This window comes from Mizuhopecten yessoensis, unplaced genomic scaffold, assembly GCF_002113885.1.
Source record: "Mizuhopecten yessoensis strain PY_sf001 unplaced genomic scaffold, ASM211388v2 scaffold9309, whole genome shotgun sequence".
NCBI lineage: Eukaryota > Metazoa > Mollusca > Bivalvia > Pectinida > Pectinidae > Mizuhopecten > Mizuhopecten yessoensis.
The window spans coordinates 838099-861740 of NW_018407983.1; the positions used below are offsets into that span (position 1 = coordinate 838099).

Below are 23642 nucleotides of genomic sequence, written 5' to 3' on the forward strand. Positions count from 1 at the left end.
AGAACACAAAAATGATTGTTGACACTATGTTGTTGATCAACCATGTTGGTTCTTTTTATTTTTAGCTAGATAATCAGTATGTTATATACTGTAATACCGATACGGCTTTATTTTAACGTCTGCGACTGCTATAATTCAAAAGCAATAAAATGCCCGGCATATTTTAAATATCCACTCTTACCTACTGTATAATCACAAATTGACGATATTGTGTCTTCCTTGTGTTAGGTCAGCAGGAAAAAAATCGACAAAAAATACACATTCATTTTTAAGTAGCATTATATAAATGCTATATAATATTTGTTTTGTGAATTTAATTGTTCTATGAGATTAAGATATAATGTCTTCGTTATCTATCTTCGTGACACCTGTGTACAGTACTGACGGGATGTTCTCCCATGTTAACCAACAAAAGGCAGGTGTTGTTTTATGAAACAATGGGAAGTCAATTATATGCTGTTTCATAAATGCTGCCGTTCACCTGTAAATATCTGATATTTACCTGGGTTTGACTTTCATACAACACATTTTCTTATATCACTTTTGCTTTATGCTACCATACTGACATCCATATACATGTGTGTGTCCATGTATGACGTCAAAGGGATGTCAGCAGGTGGGCGAGTGGGTAATCTCCTGGAGTAAGTACGTAGATTATATGTCTTCCAATTTCCATATAACAATAATGTCCCCAGGCTAGATAACGGGGAAATCAATAAGGATCAATTTCAAAGGTAAATATGCAGAAATATAATGAGTAAGCAATGTCAAAGAGAATGTTGCATATATTCAAACCCTAATCAGTACAACTGCATCACGCGAAAGAATTTGTTCTGGTTTGGTTTAATTTTGTTTAATAACATTTTGAATCAACATCTATGGTCATTTAAGGACGTGCCTACATGTGTGTATGTGTGTTGGAGACAGAGTATGTTGGTGTATGAAGCCAGGAACGAAGGAAATAGTGCTGGACCATGTTGCGCAAATCACAAGTATATTTACAAGACCTGGACATGCTAATTCATCAGATGCGTGAAATGGACAGTTTATCCTTCTGCAAGATTCTTAAAATTTGTGCGTAAATATATTTTTTATCATCTGACAATGAAAAGTTGTGTAATTGTTAACTTCCTAAATTCACTGGATTGCAAAAACAAAACAATAATAAAAATATGAAAATGTACCTCTCCACCCCATACCTCTTTATTTAATGCAACGTCACAAGACACCACGTATACGTCACAAGTTTCACAATGTTACATATTTTATTACTAGAGATAAAACACGGGTTGCTGCTAATTTTGAGTAGGGACCTGCGTATTTTTTGCCAATTTCAATCGTATATTCCGATAATTGTAAAGAAGGGTGTGGGGTACGGTGCGTTTACAATTGACACAATTTAAGGGCTCATCATATTTTATAGAGATCAGTTGAATAATTAAAAGTATATTATGTACCGTACTGTATTAACGAATTATGTACAATCATGGAACTAGATGAGATCCTGCTGTTTAAGTAAATAATACCGCTATATTGCTTTACTCGCTAATTAACCAATCAACGACTAAAATTGTTGCTATGATACATGTCACATTCGATCTTAATCGTTTCACCCTATGTAACTTCAGTAAACTCTACCATGCATTGATTAGATGAGTCCATAAGAGGCAACAGTGGTGAAAGGGTTAAAATTCAAGATTTCGTAAGATAAACGGGCCTTGCAGAAAAATAAAATTAGATAAATAAAGTAAATAAACAAAATAGAAATAAAAGTGTTTCGAATACTTACAGAATACTGTTATTCCCAATCCAGAAGCCATCTTATCCTCGTTTTATATGCTTAAAGTTAAAGCAACACTAGGTAGTATATACAACCCGATGACTGGAGACCGGGATGGTTCACTTTCTTGTTAGAGTTGAGTTTTCCTACTTAACTGGATGCCCAGAGCCTTAGCTGACTAGTAAGAATGTGTTATTCATAAAACATGAGGCACTTGTCATGCTCCATCAAATAAACCCACGTGTAGTCCCGGATCAATTAACCATAAGCTCTTATATTAATTTAAAAGTTGCGCTGGTGAAAATAAGCATGTCGCATCGTATACTATTGGCTGGGAACAGCGATATCTATCTTCTGAAATAAAACCAAGCCTCATAATTGTGTAAAGATAAACTGTCGTTTCGGGTATTTACAGTTCAGCCATTACAGTTATCATTCATCCGGTTGTCTGACTATCCAGATATTAGTCTAATTAATCCAGTTTTCATAAATCCGGTTGTCTAGCCATCCAGATATCAACTTCGTTAATCAAGTTATTATTGATCTTGCTGATGAACCGCAAGGTTGAAGGTAATAAAGAATGAATGAATGAATGAGTTACCATTTACCCGGTTATCTAACTATTCATACATCAGCGTGCTAACCAGATTACCATTTACCCGGTTATCTAACTATCTATACATCAGCGTGCTAACCAGATTACCATTTACCCGGTTATCTAACTATTCATACATCAGCGTGCTAACCAGATTACCATTAATCCGGTTAGCTAACTATTCATACATAAGCCTCGTTAACCAGATTACCACTAATCCGGTTACCAAACTATCTATACCACATTACCATTAATCCGGCTCTCTAATCAATCCAGTGTTTTGGGGAATTTGTGTTAAATCCATACTTCTCATAACCAGACACGTTTTTTTTTTATCGGAACGAAGACTTCTGGGCGTGGATTAGACAGCATAAAATATCGCTCCGGTATTAGACTTGCTCAAGTCCATAGACAAGAAAATAATCATATGGACTGAAAGGCAGTCTACGCATGGGTAAACCGAAGCTTGACTGTCATTTATTCGTCTAATTTAATATATCGGTGTTGTGAACACAGTGAATGCGTATTGTGGGTATCATACGACACCTACAATTTGTACGACTCCTGGGTATGTATCTATACTCCCAGTGATATAAAAACATCCTCAGTCCCTACATTTCCCACCCTTTATACTAATGTCTCGACTAGAACAATGAAACGTTAATGCATGTTATTCTAACTGTACCGTGTGTTTTCTTTATTATTATTTTAGTTTATTTACTTAGTTTTAATGGATTTTGACATCCATGTTGTCATCAAAAGCGAAACCGACTTAATTTACCGGTAGTAAATATGAAGATTAAATGACGTTACAAGTATTAAATTATTCAGATTAATTTATGTCTTTGAAAAATCCTGATTTGATTCTTTATAAAGCATAAGATATTTAGATTCATGATATTAAAAAATAAAAGATAAAGACAACCGTTATTGAGAATCAGATCACATTTAAACAATTCTTCGTGGACTGTATATAAGGTATAGATGATAAGACATGCGGACATTGAATTTCAGAAACCATTTATTGACAGTTTACATTTAATTAATATTTATGCCATATCCAGTCCTTTCTGAACACTTAAGATATCTACTTTTGAAAGGCCTTCCATTTATTTTCATAAAACAGAAAACAGAAAAAATGCATAAAACAAAAAATGTGGACAATTTTGGGTAATGTGACGGAAACTTGATAAACAAAGCTGGTACGATGGTTTTTATATAGTTGTGTGCTTATAGATAGCTAGCTAGCTAGATAGATAGATAGATAGCTAGATAGATAGAAGTGTTAAGAATTATCGAGTTTCTATAGGAAGTACCGGTGGTGTTCCGGGTAATTAATTTCCACGGTCGACACGATTGTAGTGACATGTAAATCAATTTATTCTTCCATCAGTGACTAGACCTGATTTGTATACTTTATGAGGTGTGACATATGTACAATGTACCCATATAACGGTATCAGATCTACAGACAAAGCAGTAGTTATCAAACAAAAACCAATTTAACTGTATAGATGTATGCATGGCAGGAATGCTACGCAGTGAACCATGGATCTTATTTGCAAAGATTAAAACAATAGCTTGTCGGTTCCTTTGTAAATGCTAAATGTCTAGTCCTTTCCCGGGAAATAATCGTTTTTTTACACAGTAGATACTATGAGGAAATTGTAAAAATTACCAAGCAAATTTGAATGAAATTTAAAAAAATGCGTTCTACCCGTGACAGGTTATCAACAACTGTAAATTGAGTCATTGATGTTGCATGTCACCAATAGCTAAATACTGTCCCAGTACACAGATTTACCAGAAAATCTATATATCTGATGACATAATTTTATATTTCATAAGGTCTTGGCGACAGATTTACTCGTTTAACCGTCGGGTTTTATTACATAACACACATTTATGGGTCTTTTCAGCTGTTTGTTCGATTGTAAGTATTTTTTTGAAATCTTTGTTTTCACTACATAGCTGTACAGGACATGCTAAGGTGCATCAGTATACGTGTATTGGTGAAGATTGAAGACATAAACAGACAGGGATCAATAACAAATCCCTTCTCAGATATGTTTGACAAATAGAAATACAGAATACATTTCTTTAAGGATGCTTGTACCACTACCAAACCCTGTAACTACGCAATGGGAACTAAGTGTTTCCGACATGACTGATAAATCATTTTTGAAAAGAAAACCATACCTTGCGGGTTTTTAATGAAAAAATAACAAACAATAATAATAAAAATAGTTCGAGGTTCTTATATACCACTTTATCACAACCTAGTTCGTAGGTCGTCTCAAAGCGCTTCACAAATTAATATCCGTGGTTATAGGGCCTTTGAAACCAGCCAATACTTTTCTCAACTCCCTGGGGAGCATACAGCCGGAGCTGCCATTTCGGCGCTAACCGCTAGCATTCAACAATTGTAGCACCGCCGAAAAACGTACTCATTTACAGCTGAGTAGACTGGAACAAGCGGAGTATCTTGTTCAAAGATACAACGCATTACCGTGCCCTGGCGCGAACCCGCAACCCTTCGGTCATGAGCCCGGCGTCCTACCACTGGACTACCGTGCCTCCTTCATAAAGATGAAACGAACAAAATATATTCAACACCAGTGTTCTGAGTTTATTAAATTATATGGGGTTATACCAGGATTCGAACCATGGACTTCGGATTGTTACACTATAGCTCTAACAGATTGAGTTTCCTGGACAACACTCCCGCTGTATCTTAAATGGAATTAAGGGGAGGTTACTGTATATTCACACAAACAAAACAAAATATATTGGGACAGGGATACTTAAATGTGAATGTGTAAAAATGAATGTTCATCCTCGCATAATGTGATCATTGTGATGATTCACGTACACGTATTGTTCTATGAAGTAACGTGGGGGTTTCTCTAAAATCCACTGCCTATACCTATATTTTACACTCTTTCTCGTTACGCTGGTTTAATTTATAATGATAACAACACATACCGTGTGGTTACCTAACATCAATATTTCATGGAAATATCGATATTTTTATAATAAACACTTTTTTTTATATCAAACAAAGAAGGAATGCATTTTTTTCATAAATGCGTTATTAAATCATTTGTAAAATAGAAACTAATTCTCATTCATTTTCCTCCTATACATGTGTTTGTGAAATAATCAGCTATTGAAATTTTAGCAAAACGAAATAGTTGAGAAATCATTTCATTAAAATGTAAAATTAGCCTGGAGGTCGATGAAATGGAGGAAGTCGTGCAGATCATAACAAAAATGAGGGTGATGGCAGACCATCATATTGGCAAATACTGTCGATAGATATCGCAGTTACCTCCCTTGACACCATGCTAAAGTCATCGGGGAAATCAGAACAGTGTGTCGTATTAATACTGTCGAAATTGAATTGAATTTTACTAGTAACGTAGAGCTAAGGTAAAAATGGGGGTGTTTGCGACAGAGTAGTGCTTTATGCTGATACAAATCTCAATACACAGTACAGTTACATATTCTAATTCAATATCGCTCATTCCAAGAAGATAATTCATTATAATCCATGTAAAACCGATGATGTGTGCCTTCGCAAAAATGCAAGTACTTCTTCTGAAACGGACGGGAAATACGTTATTTGTTTTGGCTCAAAATTTAAAGCTGAAATGGTGACATACATATGGCAAATACTTTTTTTACAGCAACACACGTTTCAATACTACCAAGCGTATAAGAATACGTTACTTTTGTGAAGCGGTCGAAACAAAATATCAACGACAGTGATAATAAATCACATCAAAGACCAACTCATTAGCTTTCAATGTTGTATATTTTATTTGTATGATACAATGTTTTAAAACATATTTAAACAAAACAAAAGTAACCCTACTCCGATATCTTTTGCATATAATTTGGATCAGGTACCACATTCTCGATATGATTATTTCCAAACTTCCCAAAGACTTCATTTCCAACAAATGAATTCAAATCAATATTATTATCATTATTTGTATTATTCCTTTTATTTCCTCCAATATGAAGATTACATAAACAGAACAGTTACATTTAAGAATCAATCAACATATATACATGGGCATTGGAAAAGTACACATGTATCATTAATGTGTACATAAGTATTTTATAAGAGAAAGAAGATGTACACGGCAATGGGCACCATTGCTTTAAGCTATCAAATGATTTGTAGATCATTTTTTTAACATTTGATACACATGTGTTATTACCCATAATCTTAAATTTTCATAATCTTCAGAAGACAGTTTATAATTTAATTCACTACCCGATAGGGTATAAGCCAAATCAAAATCTGGTAAATTATGAAAATAAACATTTAGCTGTATATCCAATATGGTAATTAAATGTCACCATCATCTTTCTCTTACTAAAGTAGTTTTGTTACAATGTAAGGCTATATGTGTAACATTATCATAATAGATTTTCCCACAGTAATGACATAATTCCACGAGTTTTGACATACGAGACGTTACACAAACTATTAACCTACTTACAGTGTATAGATTAAGAATTCCGTGGACACTTTGCAGCTAATTTCCCCACGTAATGCGACTCTAGCGTATGGTGAATGGACATAAATCGTACGAAATCGTTGTCATCCGACATACGTTCTAACCATGCAAACTCTTCGGTTCGATATCAATTTTTATATACAACTTTTTTCCACTGTCTTTTTCCTGGATATGCACCTAATTTTATATAATCAACAAATTCATCGTACAAAGAATATTTTCTTAGGATACATATGATACCTGGTATAAATCCATAGTGTTTCCCAACATTTATTTTAAACAATATTTATTGAAGAATAAGGTAGAACATTTTATTACAATGTTGTAGTAGAAATGATTTCAACTGGGCTATAGCAGTAAGAGATATATTAAATAATCTAGGTCTTCGTGATGTTTGGTTAAATCCATGTATTTCTCAGCATAATTTGTTATTACCATTGATAAAACAAAGAATTTTTGATCAAGGCATACAATTCCTAAGGGCCACAGTGGAAAACTCTGCAAAATGTTTATTGTATAAACATATAAAAGATTTTGGAGAATCATTACAATTTTACCTCACAAAATTTATACCAAAGAAATATCGCATTGATTTGTTTTACTCGAATCCGTACATCTACCCATTCTTTGGCTGTAGAAGTTGGAAGGTATAATAATATACCTAGATAACGTAGATAGTGTATACAGTGTAACTCCCCCTTTGAAGTAGAGGACGAATTTCATTTTTCATTGGTCTGTTCTAAATTCCAAAATCTCATATCCCGTTTTATCAAAAGCTATTATTGGAAAAACCCGTCTGTGTTTAAAGTCGTTCAGTTATTCATGAGTGTCCATAATATTAAAGAATTGTATCTACTAGGAAAATTCATCTGTGAGGCAAACAAATTAAGGGTATTATAATGGAATATTTACATTTGGTGTGGCAAAGCCCTTCTATATTACTACTAAAGTACTGCCAATAGCGGCTTCATCTTAAGAGACTATAACTGAAGTTGGTCTTTGCACCTCCGAGCGACTTAACAGTGTCACTACCGAACTTATAGGTATCTTATGCTTTGATCCCGAACACCAGCTGCCTGTCTCAAGTGTCTGTGAGAGCAACAAACATTTTTACGCCTGGATTTTTCACCAATTCAACCTTCTCCGGTTGCGCGATCAACATCAACAACATGCCGGACTGCAAATATAACTCTGACCTGATTACTGCGGGCTTCCGTTGAGTGCGTGCGCCGGATATAGGTCGCAATAAAATCGGAAAATGTTTTACGACACTTGTTACTATTTATGAATCGAGAATATGATATACATATATATAAATCAAAATCAAATGAATTATTAACGAAAGTTGCGGAGTCTTTTCAATTTTGTATGGGAAATAGCGCATGACGTCAGCTGTTATCTTTGTGCCGTTCTAGATACTGACCTGACCTGACGGTAATAAGCGGGAAATTTGAAATTTGGAAAAGACATAAAAAAAATNACATCTATGCAGTTTATTGCTTAAATATGATTGTCTTCATTCTCTGTAGATTGTCCATAATTTGTGTATAATATGTATTGTATACCGATGGGCCTATGGCCTAAAGTTTGAATAAAACTTAAAAACTTGAAACAATAAATCAAAAGTATGCAAAAGGATTTGGTAACAAGCTTAGAGCTTATGTAAAACCATCTCCTAACTAGTGATGGGTATATATATATATAGTCACCGTGGTTATACAGATGAAGGAATGCTGGTGTTGAACAATAATGTTACCAACATTTACATTGAACATAAAAAATCTAGTGACAAATATTCGGTGTACTAGCGTACTGGTGTCGATTTATTCGTGCCAAAAATAATAATTTCTTAATATCAATATAAGACGCAATACTTGTCCAGCCTAATAATGCAAACCCTCGTATACATTTTACACCTTCCGAAAACGTTTACGGAAAGTGCCGACGGTTCCCGATTGAAGGAGACTGTGAACAACTTAGATCTTTACCGTCCTAACATGTAAGGTTTTGTAAGCCCAAGCTGTGGTAAACATAGATACTGCCTTGTCTAAACAGTTAGATATGACAGGGATTTCAATAGGAAAGAAGTACAGTCCCTTAAGTTTGTTATTTAATACTATTTAGTTACCATGAATAACATTGTAATTCATTAATTTTTCATTGGATGCTTAAGTTCCAAAGGGGAAAAAAGAAATGTGTTTCGCCCTTTATATATATCTTACTATATACAGTTTATCAAGAAGAAGAAAAAACATTTAAGACAAATTGACCGATATAAAATCGTTCTACAAGTATTTACATAAGTTTAGAGCGCCTTTGTACATGTGTTTGATAATTAAACAAATCCTCGTCAGACGTCTTGGATAATAGAAACCTCAACATTGATCCACTTCTAAACAGATCCACGTCAAACGTTTTGGGTATTGGAAATCGACACATTGATCCAGTCCTAAACAGATCCTCGTCACTCGTCATGGATATTAGAAACCTCAACATTGATCCACTCCCCGAGGATGAGATAGAATAGAGTAGCAGTCGACAAAAGTATTGTCGACATAAACAACAGGAAAAACAGTCTATCCAAAATGACGGCGAGTTCTTTCCAGGTCAAGTCGAGGTCGTCGCCGGCCTCTTCGACCATGAGTATTGCTGTGGACGAGGAAGGAGATATTGACGCAGACTCCAGTGGTTGTTCATCAAGTTTCTTATTTCTCTTTCTCACTGTCTTCTTTGTTATATCAGCCTGCTCAACCTCCTGTAAAACCAAACTGCCCTGTTCCGTGGACGAGATTTCGGAAGCAGGGTGTATCCGGATATCGTTCATTCTGACGCAACAACAGTTGTTTTTGTAACAAGCAACACGCATCAGTACCTTCGACGTCAACTGTTTCAACCATCCTGGGATAGGCTCGTCTACGTCCGACCGGAAGTACACATTCAGTACCACGATGGTGCACAGGACACTCAAGGACCCCAGGCTTAAGGTGAGGGCAAGATACAAAGCTGCAACACGGTGAAAGAAGACAGAAATCAAGACACAGTTTTTGTCTCCTGTAGTTGTTCCAAACGGAAAGAAAATGTACCAAGTTTGACTGGATGTATAATAGTATCAAAATCAACAAGGGACATATCACTAGATTTATAATAAAACCAAAATCAACACAGGGACATGTCACTAGATTTATAACAATACCAAAAATGACACAGGGTCATGTCACTAGATTTATAACAATACCAAAAATAACACAGGGACATGTCACTAGATTTATAACAATACCAAAAATGACACAGGGTCATGTCACTAGATTTATAACAATACCAAAAATAATACAGGGTCATGTCACTAGATTTATAACAATACCAAAAATAATACAGGGACATGTGACTGGATTCATAACAATACCAAACATAACACAGGGACATGTCACTAGATTTATAACAATACCAAAAATAACAGAGCGACATGTCCATATAAACGGACATCACAGCTCTATCTAAAATAGTATCCTACTTTATACATGTCCATTTATCTTCAAGTAAACGGCATGTGAACTGTCCCTGTGAATAACAACGCGTCAATTGTGGAATAAGGACAACATTACGGCGTATGGTACAACTACAGTATTGTCCTAGTATCATTACCCACGTCACAATGATTTTGCAGACCTATCTACTTTTAAGGTACACTATGTTCTTGACAAGTTCAATAACGCATTGGTCAAAGATAAAGCATGTCCCAATTAACTTACCGTTAACCCACCGTAGCCGACGTCTGTATTTAAGTCAAAGACTAGATAATATTGACGCATTTATTTGTGCTGGTATCTTACAAAAATAGGAGGAAATAGACTTTTATTTTTTAAATTCATGTAATCGACTGACCAACCGTTAAGTGCCGTGTTGAGATAAACATTAGTGATTGAAGGACTGTACCAAACAAAGGAAAAGAAATGGGTTTGTTTATAAATGGCATTGGACGATTCTTTGTCGATGATGATATAGTTCGCTCAGTAAAATACGTCGATTTCCTGACTTCATTCGAAGTATTACTTTATGAATAGTAAGATTAATAACATAATGGATTATTCTGTCACATAAATGTTTATAATTCTATAGAAATACTTACACAGATAGCAGAGTGTGACAGAAGTACTGGGGATGTTCTCGGATATCAGTGTCAGGTACACGGTGTAGGCCAACAAGATCGTCAGCGAAAATCCAATCTTCTCTCCGGAATCTGCCGGAAGTTTGAACACCATGGCGCTCAATATCCCCATAAGAGCTACAGGAAACAACGTATTGAGGATGTGAAACATGGGCCGACGCCTAAGTTTGATCTGAAAGTCAAGGCCAGAAAAGCTTTGACCACCTCGGGCGATTGCTTCTGGAAGAATGGTTTCTGTGGACACGAGCTGCCACTCGCCATTTGTAGAATAAAACGTCAAGTCAAAAGGATCGTCCTTAAATCGAAGACTGATTTCGTTTTGTGTGTACGCCCAAGCTGTGATTGAGATGTTACAACTTTGGATGTCCATGGGGTAGAAGCGCGTGTCCGCCTCGCACGCAACCTTGTAGATCCCCGCCGGATTCCACGTGACGAGACCACGGTTGTTGAATCTCATTGGGATATTCTTGTCACTTATAATGGACACATCTTCCACTCTGAAAAGCAAATTTATCAAATACAGTCTTTAAAGTTATTGTGAAAAAAACGTTTACCAATTATTGTCGCCATTGTGGTGCAGTGCAAACGACTTCCCGAGGATTTAAAAGCTCGGAGGAACTATAGCATTAAAGTATACCACGTTTTATCGTTTCCGAACAAATGACCTCAGACTATTTGAAAAGCGTTTATATAAAGCTAGGAAAGAAAAAAAAGACGACCTATATTATTTAACTCACGAGTTTTCTATGATCAATGGCGGCCGCCAAACGTATGTCTCGGTGCTGAACAGGAATCGGATGTTGTCATAGGTCGAGTCTGTGCTCCATTCGAGCCTCGAGTCCTGCCAGTACTGTCACGTGACCGAGAAAGACATAATAAAAAAAAGAACATAATATTGAATTATTGTCCAATTTGTGATTTAGCTTAACCTATAATATTCATTTTTAGATTCTTTCAAGCAATATCAGATATGGAATTGAATATACATGTATTCAGTTTGTTACAAGTGAATTACTACCGAAATATTGAATAAAAAAGCGAGTCGTCTAAGATATAACACTATACAAAACTCTTCGATACTAAACAATACTGGAATTACCATACTATGGCCTTTTTTCTCACAATGCATATATTCACTGATGGTTTATGTTGATTTCATTACCATTACATCCTATTCACATTTTATTGACGCACATTAACTAGTATTTCACTACAATTGCAGGACAATGAGTTGGCTGCGCTATAGTAAATAGAATAGGTTCAATTGTAACGGGACCCTAACACAAATCCCACAGATTGCTCCATAGTCGCCAATGATGCATCAGAAAGAGTTTGGAATGCCAAAATACAATAACATACTTAGTTTGAACAAAATCAGGTCAGAGAGGAACCTTTGCATCACCCTGGTGTACACCCATATATGTGTCAATCGACCAGAAGCCACTGTGATAACAGATCGGAAATTGAAACAGGTTGCGCATATCTACATTTTCATACCGATGTCTATGTGAAGTTTCATAAATGCCCGGTAGTAACCTAGAAGAAATCGCCCGGAAATATTTTGTTAGAAGAACAACAAGAACGAAGACAAGAACAAGAGGAAAAGTTATAATCGTACAAATACTCATGAGAAGTTTCATAAGTACCCGGATAGTAGTTTCTGAGGAAATCTCCAGAATCATTTGGCTTCGCCTCGGGTGACAGTGACACCCTCGGGATGAACCTAGACACTGTCACACTCTAATGAATGTAGTATTTATTTTATCATACCGAAAACGAACATGGCGACTTGAAGAAATCGTACGCACATCTTCTTTGCGCGGTCACTATTTTGCCCTTTACACACACACTGTCAATCATTGCTAGGGCTTTGGAAAGCTGCATTCCATTGACTCAATGTTAAAATGAATAGGACAGTGTGAAATGAATGATTTTTCTCGACCAATCAGATTAAAGGATTTTCACTTGAGGTATAATAAAACAAAATATATAGCAAAAGTCACTCTACATCCAAGTTTTAGCCCTTCGTCAGGGTTTGAATGGTCATCACCCTTATGTAACATCCATGTTTGAAAACAGGAAGTTCACATTTTGTGTAAAGTGACTGTTGCTATGTATTAAGACTGGATGTATGGATAAAAGTGTCCGTATTGCAAGGTTTGTTGGGAAGTCTTAGGAAATATTTAACCAGGCGAAGCTGTTTCTGTACCGAGTCCAAACAGGTATCTTTGATATAATGTTTTTCTCCTTTTGCTATCATTTGGTATAAAATTTCATAAAATGTCACACGAAATATTTGGTCCATTTCTTCATTGCAAAAATGAAAGCAAGTGACAAGATAAGAACAATTCACAACACCCTGATATGGATATAACTACACAGTTTCCAAACTCAAGAATTCTGGATATATCCGAAGACAGCAATATAGCAACTAACCTAGAAGATGAAGGTGATAAGACAAGTCATAAGGATCAATTTGGCGATGTAATGGATAGCAGAAACAGCGACTGAATGGAGAAGACTCAAAATGGCATTGAGGACAGCTGGAAATAATTAACTCCAACAGTTTGGCAAGAAATAGAGGAAGCGGAAAGGGTCAATGATAGTCAGGTTTGGAATATTGATAATTATTTTTAAACACCACAAAACGTTGGTACAAGGTAAATGGTGAAATTCGATCGGAAATAAAGATTGTGTTACTATATAACTTTACACAGGGAAATCTTATCTGGAATTTAATTTTCGCCATTTTCACCCCCTGTCATGAGGCCGAATATATCATAACAGCGACCACTATTTAACAACATAATAAAACTAGTAATTAATTGTGATGGACGAAGTTAACATAGGACGAAAGTCAAACATTTGACCGGGCGAACATTTCCTGGTATACAGTATATGGTCCGTGTGTGGCATACTTATAAACATATATTTAGTATTGTAGATCGGTACTGCAATTAATACTTACAAATGTGAAAAATCCCGTCAAGGACAATGTTTGGTCCCGAATATCCTATAATAATACATGAAATGTATGAGAGGACATATGTTATTGAATAAAGTTGTTTATCAGTAAAATATTATCATTTGGCAATTTGTCATTTAAACAAAAAGGTCAGAAAATATTTCATATCCATACTTTTAATCATTTATATTTACATAGTCATTCATTTTAGTGTTGTAGCAAGACGTCATCCAGCAAAATGCATGGTTACTGATTTGTATGCCATTTCTTCCCATCGTTATTCAGTTTTTGTTTTAACAGTGTTTTAATCAACAATCAGGCAATTTTATTATATACATGGAATTTCAGAGGGATTTGAAAACAACCTTAGAGTTTATGTAAATTTCTCTCCTAAAATTATTTTACTTTATACGTGGCGAAGGAACGATACATATCGCCCTGTCGCATTCGTGAACAAAATAAATACAGAAAAATGCAGGCGACGAAACGAAGATAAGAGGACGCTAATTAGCGCCATGTTCTTTTTTCGTCCCTTCTTTTCTTCAACCTCGCCTTCTGTAGAGGCAACGAAACGAAGGAACGCTAATTATCGGTACGTCGCCGCGAATTTGCCCCCAGTAACACGAAAGCGACAAACGAAACGTATCGTTCCTTCGCCTGCTTATAACGCGAAATAACGAAGGGATTAAAATGGCACAAATTCGTCAGCATAAGAATGCCATATTATCAGTACTACAGAGAAAACGTATTAACAGTGAAAGAGCCCCTGTTCATAGTAAACAACACCTTGTTCGTCTGTCTCTTGAGACACCCCCTTTTTCATTAAACAAAGTACTGATTAATAATACCTTTATCTGTAATTGATCTCAGACGAGGCTAAGATTATGTAACAAAATCAAAACCGTGACGGAAGCCTTGTTATCGGTGGTACAAAATCCTCAACCGAGACCAAGATATCCCGATTTCACTAATAAAGTTACAGGTCATTGTTTCGAAAAAAAATAACATTTGGACGTTCATGACTGCCAAGTAGACCGTCTGGGGCCTCAAAGTAATGTGACCTTTCCCTGCCTAAGCAACGTATGAATGCCTTCGCGTTAAAAGTAGTCCGTGCTATGTAAAGGTAAAATGCCTCAAATTGGCCCCTAAAGGCATCGATCAGTCCATTCTCTCATAGAATGGAAAGTTTGCGACTTTTCTCCTACTTAAAACACAGCGCCCCTTTGTATTAATAGTGGCCTCATTTTGTGTTAAGTATGGACAGCTACTGAACAATGTACCGGTAATGAAGCTTACAATGACGATACATTTGGTATTATATTTAGGAATGCACATGATTTACATGTTCAAATACTGATATAGTGAATCTTTGGCACGTGAAGCGAGAACATGAGATTATCAGGAGACGACAATATCACTTTCAACATCATTTTTGAAAGATTTTTAATGTAAAGACACATTGAACAGAGAACAAAAGTGAAAGTTTACTAAAAAGGCTATCGAGACCAAAATTGAGAAATTCCTGAAGCAGAGAGAACCTCAAATATCACCAAAACAAACACTGGCGGCAGTTCAATTACATTGCATCTCACTTTCAGGAAATAACCACTATATTCGTGAAACATAAGGAACAGTCTTTTGGATTTATTCTACCTCCAAGTATGGATCTTTTTGTGTGAAGATCTGTTTGGAGTATTCCTAGATCAAGATTTATGTTTTTCTATACCCATCATTATTTATATTTAAAAAAATAAAAATTGGATTACCGTTTTCCCTCATTAAGTAAGTTTAAATCATTCTGTTGGATTTATCTGTTCTCAGAGACTTTTTTCCTCAATAAAATTCAACAGTGATATGGCTGCTGTATCATAACTAGATAAAATATAACTATCTGTGGTGTTTCAATGGATTGTATTGTATTGTATTGTAAAAAAATTGCATTACTATCAAATGTACATATATCTAGTAAAGCCATATGTTATAGATAAATTGTAAATTTTCTTCACAAACTTGCTGGTGCTTTGAATTATTTTTGTTACCTGTAACTATCCATATTTAGGCCAGAAACTGTCCATGATTAAACACAATAATGGACAGCTATGGCTTAATAATGGACAGGTACTTCATTGTACACTCTACTATATAATGTACAATGAGAACAAAGGATGATGTCACAACTGTGTTTGATAACGAAGAAAAAGACATATTTCAATGTATTATATTTTACACATAATATCGTGAATTAAATCGCATCAATGCATGAGATTAAATGACAAAATTGAATATTCTCATGAAATATTCCAAAAAGATCGGACGAATGGACAAATCCAGCGCGTGGTATCTAGTGGGATATCCTCGTCTTAGATACGAGAAATATTTATATATCCGTCTCCTATTCTAAAGGTTGTTTTCAGTTTATTTACCAGGTCGTTGACTGTGAGCAGACTGAGGGACACCTGTACCTCCACCTTCTCTGACGGCCGTTGTAAAACCTGGTAGTTGTTGGTTGTGAATAGTGATTCCCTCAGTGCCTCCTCGAGCTCGCGGCTGTATACGGCCGGGCCGCCTCCGCCGGGTGGAGGCGGAGCCTCAGACAGTTGCATGGTGACACTTACTATTATAATTCCTACAACAACATAGCATATGTATTATCTAAACATCCAAGTCCATTTTATTTTTCAAATTTGTGTAGTAAAGGATTTTTTATCCCCTCTCCCCTTTCAACAGCAGGATCAATCTTCACGCAGAGTTACGGTCCTTGCACTCCCTTTAATGTGGGTGTGATTGAAAAGGAACGACAACTCTGGGTAGAGATTGCAGCAGGATAGACCAACTAGGATTTCGACTTTTTAGGCCCCTAGCGTCACAGATAAGTCCTAGAAGACCGAAACAGCTGTATGGCGCTTTAAAGGTGTGATCACGTGTGTGTCTCGCGTTCATCAAGTAAAAGAGTATCATCAATAATACTGTGTATTGCTGTTAACACTGTCTCGTGCTGACAAGCGTGTACAATATTGAAGTAGTCTTCCACATTCGTGAAATATTAATAATGTTCAACTTGAAACTATAGATTTTCTCTCATTCTCTCAATGGTATTATAAATAGGATATGATTCAACTAGTTTTCTTATCAAATACATCGTGACACGAGAACAAAGCTGTACGCTATTCTTATTACAGAACCATGTCTTAAAACGGTCAACTATACACTAATAAAATACTCCACATGTATAGCCCAGTAAGGTCTAGATTTTTTCTTAAAACATACGAGAAACCCAAGGATCAACTCATTGACATACTTGTCGTAAACCAAGCATAAACGACCATTAATTTGCATGAAAAGATTGCTGGCAATATGCGATTGCAAAGTCTACGTATGATATGATTTTACTATGATTAAAATTCGATCTGATAACCAATGTCAACGACATCTAGATATTTAGACATCTAGATCTTCACTGAAGTTATTCGAAAAATTACCTCATCTACCAGTGGGTCAAATTATATTGCCTTTATATTACTTAAACTTAATCAGCACGCCTTATAATGCTTTTCAAATATTGATTATATCTGTATGATATATTACAATTACACACATACAACACAACGCTGTAGACGTGCCACCAGCAGTGTTGATACACTCCGATCGATACACTGTGTTTTCTATACTGAACTACAAACTTGGCTCAATCACTCCTGGACCTTGGTTTATTTTAGTTTAGTCAAGCTTACTTCGGTATTAGCCAAACTTACTTAAATAGCATTCATAAGTACTTTAGTTTTAGTCAGACATTCCTTTGAATAAGTCAAACTTTCTTTGGTATTAGTCAAAATTACTTAAGTATTACATGTATTCAATCTTTTGTATTAGTCAAACTTACTTCAATATTATTGAAACTTACTTTATTATTAGTCAAACTAAATTTAATATTATTCATACATTCATACCATATATATATTATTCAAACTTAGTTAAGTATACGTTTAACTTACATTAATATTATTCAAACACACTTTGGCAGAATTATTAATATATTATGTACTAAGTTTTATATATGTCGATCTTTTTGGTATTTTGTGTATCATATTAAAACATAGTTCATATAAAACGTACCAAAGCATTGAAAAAAATGATAAGAAGTGTATCTTTATGAAAATTATTAATATTTAGTATATCACATTAAATTTAAGGTTAATCTTTTACTACCGTTATAAAAATTATTGATATGAAGTGGGTTTTTTATATTTTTTATTATTATACAGTGTATCGTATTGGAAAATTATTCATTTTCTGTGTAGCATATTAAAACTTAACTGTTGGGGAGTCCATTGATTTCGGTTATTGTTCAGTGCTTAGGTGAAATCAAATTCAGATTAATGTTTCAAATTAATCATACGAAATATAGTTCTGTATTAAGCGTGAAGCACATTGAAAAACGCTTTCGTAAAGCTGATATTTCAACCGGAATTCAGCCGATACAGTATGCATGTGGTTCATTCGAATATAGACAGTATACGTTGATGTTGTGGAAAGCGCTTCTGCGTCATATTCTTTAAATAGTTTTTGATGTTATAAAAATAGTTTTTGATGTAATAAATATGCAATAAGCTTTCTTTATAATTCGTAATCTTCGTATTCCATTAAACCATTATAAATTTACAAGGATAATGTGAAGAAAAGAATACATAAAAAAAATGTTTGCTTTAAATACCAAACGGTGATCTATATACAAGAGAACATAAAATATGTTAACGCGCTGGTTAGATCGTCATTTTATATTTTCTTTTATATTATTAATGTTCAAATACCATTGCATTTTTCTATAGACTCATAGAGGTCAAGGATATCATCAATATATAGATAAAGTTCAATATGTAATTCACTGGGGAAGGGACAGCGTATTTCCATTGCCACCATTTTTAATGAGTTTTTTTGGATTTTCCCCCTACCTTTCCTTTTTCTTTCCTTTCACACCAAATATCTTATTCATTTGTTAATTTTAACCTCTATAAATGTAATGGAACAAACCACCTTGTTTATGTCATTATTGCAAAAAAATAAAGTAACATTATTAAACGTTGCCGTTCTTTTTTTTACATAATAGTCAGAGTATGATCGTTTGAAATTATTATTAAAATCTTCGAATTTAAGCAGTTCGCAAACAGTTCGTCATACCACAATTACATCTCCTTCAAACCGCTAAAAGCAATGTTTAAAGTGAATGTATCAATCAAATTATATTTATGGTGTCATCAATGATACAATGATAGCAAATGAATAAACTTATAATTACATTTCTATACGTAACAGATTTCATGTCTAAGTTATAAAACTAATTAAATGACACTGTAATGATGTCTAAATCAGCCATCAGAGCACCCCTAACTGTTGTATGAGTTTGGCATAGCGATGAACGACATCACATACATGTTCACACATTTACATTTTGTATAGTACATATTTTTGTCAAGGATGGATAATTTAATCTAGGGTAAGACCCGGAACCCGATAAACCCTCCTGTGTATTGTGTTACAAGGTAAGCACTAAAACTATTCGTCAGTCGGATCAGATTGCCTGACAGGTGTGATCGGGACTAGGTTGACGATATACATCTCCAAACTACAGTTATTGACCGTACCATAGGTGGTGACTGGATGAATGGACTCTAAATATTACCAGAGCTACAATGTGATATTTATTATGTTATCTTCACAGCCTTATTTCAGGTAGCTTCACGGTATTCGTGAGCTTAATGATTAATCCACAAACAGTTACTAATAAAAGCAGGGCTTTCATAAGATTATTTTTTTTACAAATATGTATTTATCATAAAAACCGTCCTTAGGAAATTAGAGTTGCTCACAGAAATCATGTTATGTAAGAAATAGATATTTCGAAAATGTTTCTTTAATAAAAAAAAATGTTTCGAATCAGAAATAAAATATAAACATTGTGTCTGAACACAAGAGTAAAAAGGTAAACTGGTTTTACATAACATCGAATACTGTTTTTCATTTCTACGTTTCGTTGATCATATGGCTTCGTATAAACTAAGGCAACAACATTGCATTAAACCTAATCAGTTTGAAGTAAAATTATGTGTTTTTGCTAAATGTATATTAGAAAATTGAATCGTTTGACGTAGATTTCACACAGACATTAAAAATGAGTTTGCGATTTTACGCATATAATAGAAAAACGTAGCATGTTTCACATCAATTATGCTGTACAACAGTTACCTTTTAGATTAGATGAATCGTTTACTACTCATTAAATGTCAATTTAAATCATGATAATTTGATTATTAAATTTTTAAAAACCTTTTGATATAATTGATATGATTTTGTTTGTAAGTGTTTATTTACAATGAAAATAAAAACAGTAATCAATATTAACTACAGAAGTTAAACATCAATTGATCAATCTTTTTAGAATGCATTTGAAAAAAACATGTATTATCAGTTTCGAATTGATACTTGTTCTAGAAATAACGCTCCATTTTCCTTTCATCTAATTACTCCTGTCAATTCAGGTTCATACACAGGAAGCGGTGTTTAGCAAAACTCTAAATTCTTACCGACAAGGATATCAGATTTTGTTGCAGACATGTCTGTTGTGAGCTGTCAACTCGTTTCAACTTCTGCTCGCATGTATTCCAGATCGAACAATGCACGCAACAGCCTGGAATTTATTTCTTATATATGAATATATACATATTGTACGCAGGCCGCCTAGAATTCATACCTAAAAGTCAAACACTATGCCATAATATGTTTACATTTAAAGAAATACGACCTTATAAAATGCTGCATTCTTATAGTAGATTTCATCAAACAAGTAACAGATATTTTTTTCTAGAAAAATTGTGTTTACGAGTGGCATATCCAATGGTCTCCATTGTGGTGTCATCTCGTCGTGTTTCAGATGCATTTTGATTGGTCTAGATATACCAACGTAATTCTTATGCTATTCAAGTGATTTGTATGTAACATACAAATTAGTTTAAATGTATAATTCCCAGCCAATATATAGGTCATATATACGGTAATTATTTTATAATGAATGAAAGCCCTCCAACGTGAAGGCAATGCATTGATAAGAATGTTGAACCGAGAGCTCCAGGACTCTGGCAGCCCCTAGTGGAGATGAGGAACTCCGGTTGATTTTTTTTTCATTCAGCTATTTATTCGGTTATTCATTATCCAAGTTTTCAATCTTTCCGGCTTCCTTCTTAAATTTCCTTCATAGACTTACCTGATATTCTTCCATTAGTTCATTCATTAAAAATTGTCTTCCCTTTACTTTCACACTTTTCTAAGGCACTATCCATTCACAAGCAAACAAACTGAAAATATTAAATGTACGAAAAAACTATATTATCATAGAACCAAAACTACGCCATCGTTTGAATAGACAAGTAGTCTTTTAGAATTTTTTCATTTTTGTTTTGTTTTGTTTAAATAACACAGTCACTATGTTAACTCATTCTAGCTTAATTGATTTGCTTATCAAAGGGATATCTCAAACACTGATTCTTGTATTCATTTAGTCAATAAGGATAGATAAAAATACATCAGATGAATTACATTTTTACACTGCACTTCTATAGTTATAAACCCTCACACCTCCTTACAGGACAACAAGCTCTGTTTACTCAGAGAAAATGACACAACAAGGTATTGGCCGAACATGGCTCATCTCTTGGATGGCCGAAAGTTTATTTAACATATTTTAGGATTAAAATATTTTCAGATATCATTTTTTATGAGTAAAATTGCGGCCTATAAATTAAGCGCCACAAGACATCATAAAATTGAAACAACATAGAAACATCTTAACATATATAATCTAAAAAGGGGGTGCGGTGGGAGGGTTAGAAAACTTTTGCCATATAAAAGGTCAAATTACTTGTATCTTTTGTTTATCGTTCAGAAAATCAAAGATGGCGTGCGGTTGCAAATTTTTCTGTCCCCCTGTGGGGTTCACCTGCTGAAACAGGGGTCAGCTATCACGTGGTTTAGACTTGACCCATGAAATTGTATACCAAAATTAAACACCGGGAAATTCAAATAATATATTGCACATGAATATATACGTTTGTGAAAAAGATGTCTATCGCTAGACTTCTATTTTTATGAAATGAAATGTTATTTATAATCGTAAAATCGTTTTTGTTGTGCATTCATTGTATTTTAAATTACTTAATTATTCATCACCGCTTCAAATATATGTGCCTTCCTCCACACAGAACACTCGCGATTCTATATCCCTAAATCAACCAAACTTTTAACTCTACTGCCACTCTGTTGGTATCATAGCCGTTTGTAATCAACCGGCATCATAAAAAATGTCGTCATAATTATACGTATTAAAGTAAAGAGAAAAACAAGTTTTAAATATGTTTATCGTATTTTGTAATTATTACGATAACTGCTTTATTTGTGCTAATTTTTCACACATCTACAAAACAAAACAGCAAATTTTAAAATATCTTGTTGAATTCCAATAACAATGCATGCGTTTTAAGTCAATTGTTAATCGATATGAATAAATCAAACCCGTTATCGGACAGGTAGTACATATATTTACAACGTCCAATCAGATACGATAGTTCGAGTGCTTTGACCACGGAGTGTTAGACTGAGGTTAGACATTGTGAATAATTAATGTGTCTGAGGGTTTCAATGAAGTTTTAAACCGGTATGTGTATTATCAAGTCTCCACCACTGAATACTAAAAACAGGATAACATTATTACCGAAATGATGGACTGCTTACAAAATATCTTAATCTAATATTGTGTCACTAAGAGCATATCTCGTATCGAATTTGCGTTATATCGTAATTAAAATGCTATCATTATTCAAATTTCATCATCAAATTTATCTACTATATTTTGAAATAAACTCGTATCGTTTAAATATCTTAATGGCTGTTTAACGTTTTGGGTTCCAGAATTACTTAATTTAGTCTTTGAAGGTTATTCTATATTAGATTTTTGCCGAATAAGATAATAGCTAGAGAATGCTTATATAAATTGCAATCATTACTTAATTGCCAATCAATAGATTATTACATATTTAGACGAACTAATTCTTATCTTATCACATGCCACCTATTTTAACATGTTATCTGAAAGTTTATAAGGTAATACTGTCCTTTTGGCATCGTACAAACAGTGTAAAAGGCTATCTCAACAATACATGCAGAACAACTATTAACAGGGATCAGTGAATCGTGAAGTGACAAATTTTGTATACGCCAAACGCGATTCTAGGTCATGGCTTATATAACGAACGGATGGGATAGGCATATTAAGATTACGAAAAATGACGTTCAAGTGCCAACTTATGAACACAATAATGTCAAGTTACTCCTTTGAAAGGACCTTTTTACCGGATCATCTTTTAGCTATCGGGTATATAGGTGTTGAGTAATACTCGAATATGTGTTGAATATTTGATAATGTCTCAAGTACAAGAAATGTCTTCCGCTGATAAATCCTCTTAAAGGAATCTTTTGAAAAAGCTCATGTATAATGGCACGCTATGACGAGGTGATAAGACGCATGATACAAATATTCTCTACTTCAAAATGCATCCTTAA

At 34.5% G+C, this 23642-nt stretch overlaps 1 protein-coding gene across 1 annotated transcript; it reads right to left on the reverse strand.

The window, feature by feature from the left end:
* Positions 1-9223: 9223 nt before the first annotated feature.
* On the reverse strand, positions 9224-20696 carry LOC110457766 (neuronal acetylcholine receptor subunit beta-2-like). The gene is made up of 6 exons (XM_021509152.1): positions 20615-20696; positions 16460-16662; positions 14040-14084; positions 11809-11921; positions 11033-11568; positions 9224-9909 (listed from the first exon to the last, which is right to left on the reverse strand). The coding sequence occupies exons 1-6, from the start codon at positions 20643-20645 to the stop codon at positions 9371-9373; spliced, it is 1467 nt and encodes a 488-aa protein (XP_021364827.1). The 5' UTR covers positions 20646-20696; the 3' UTR covers positions 9224-9370.
* Positions 20697-23642: the final 2946 nt, after the last annotated feature.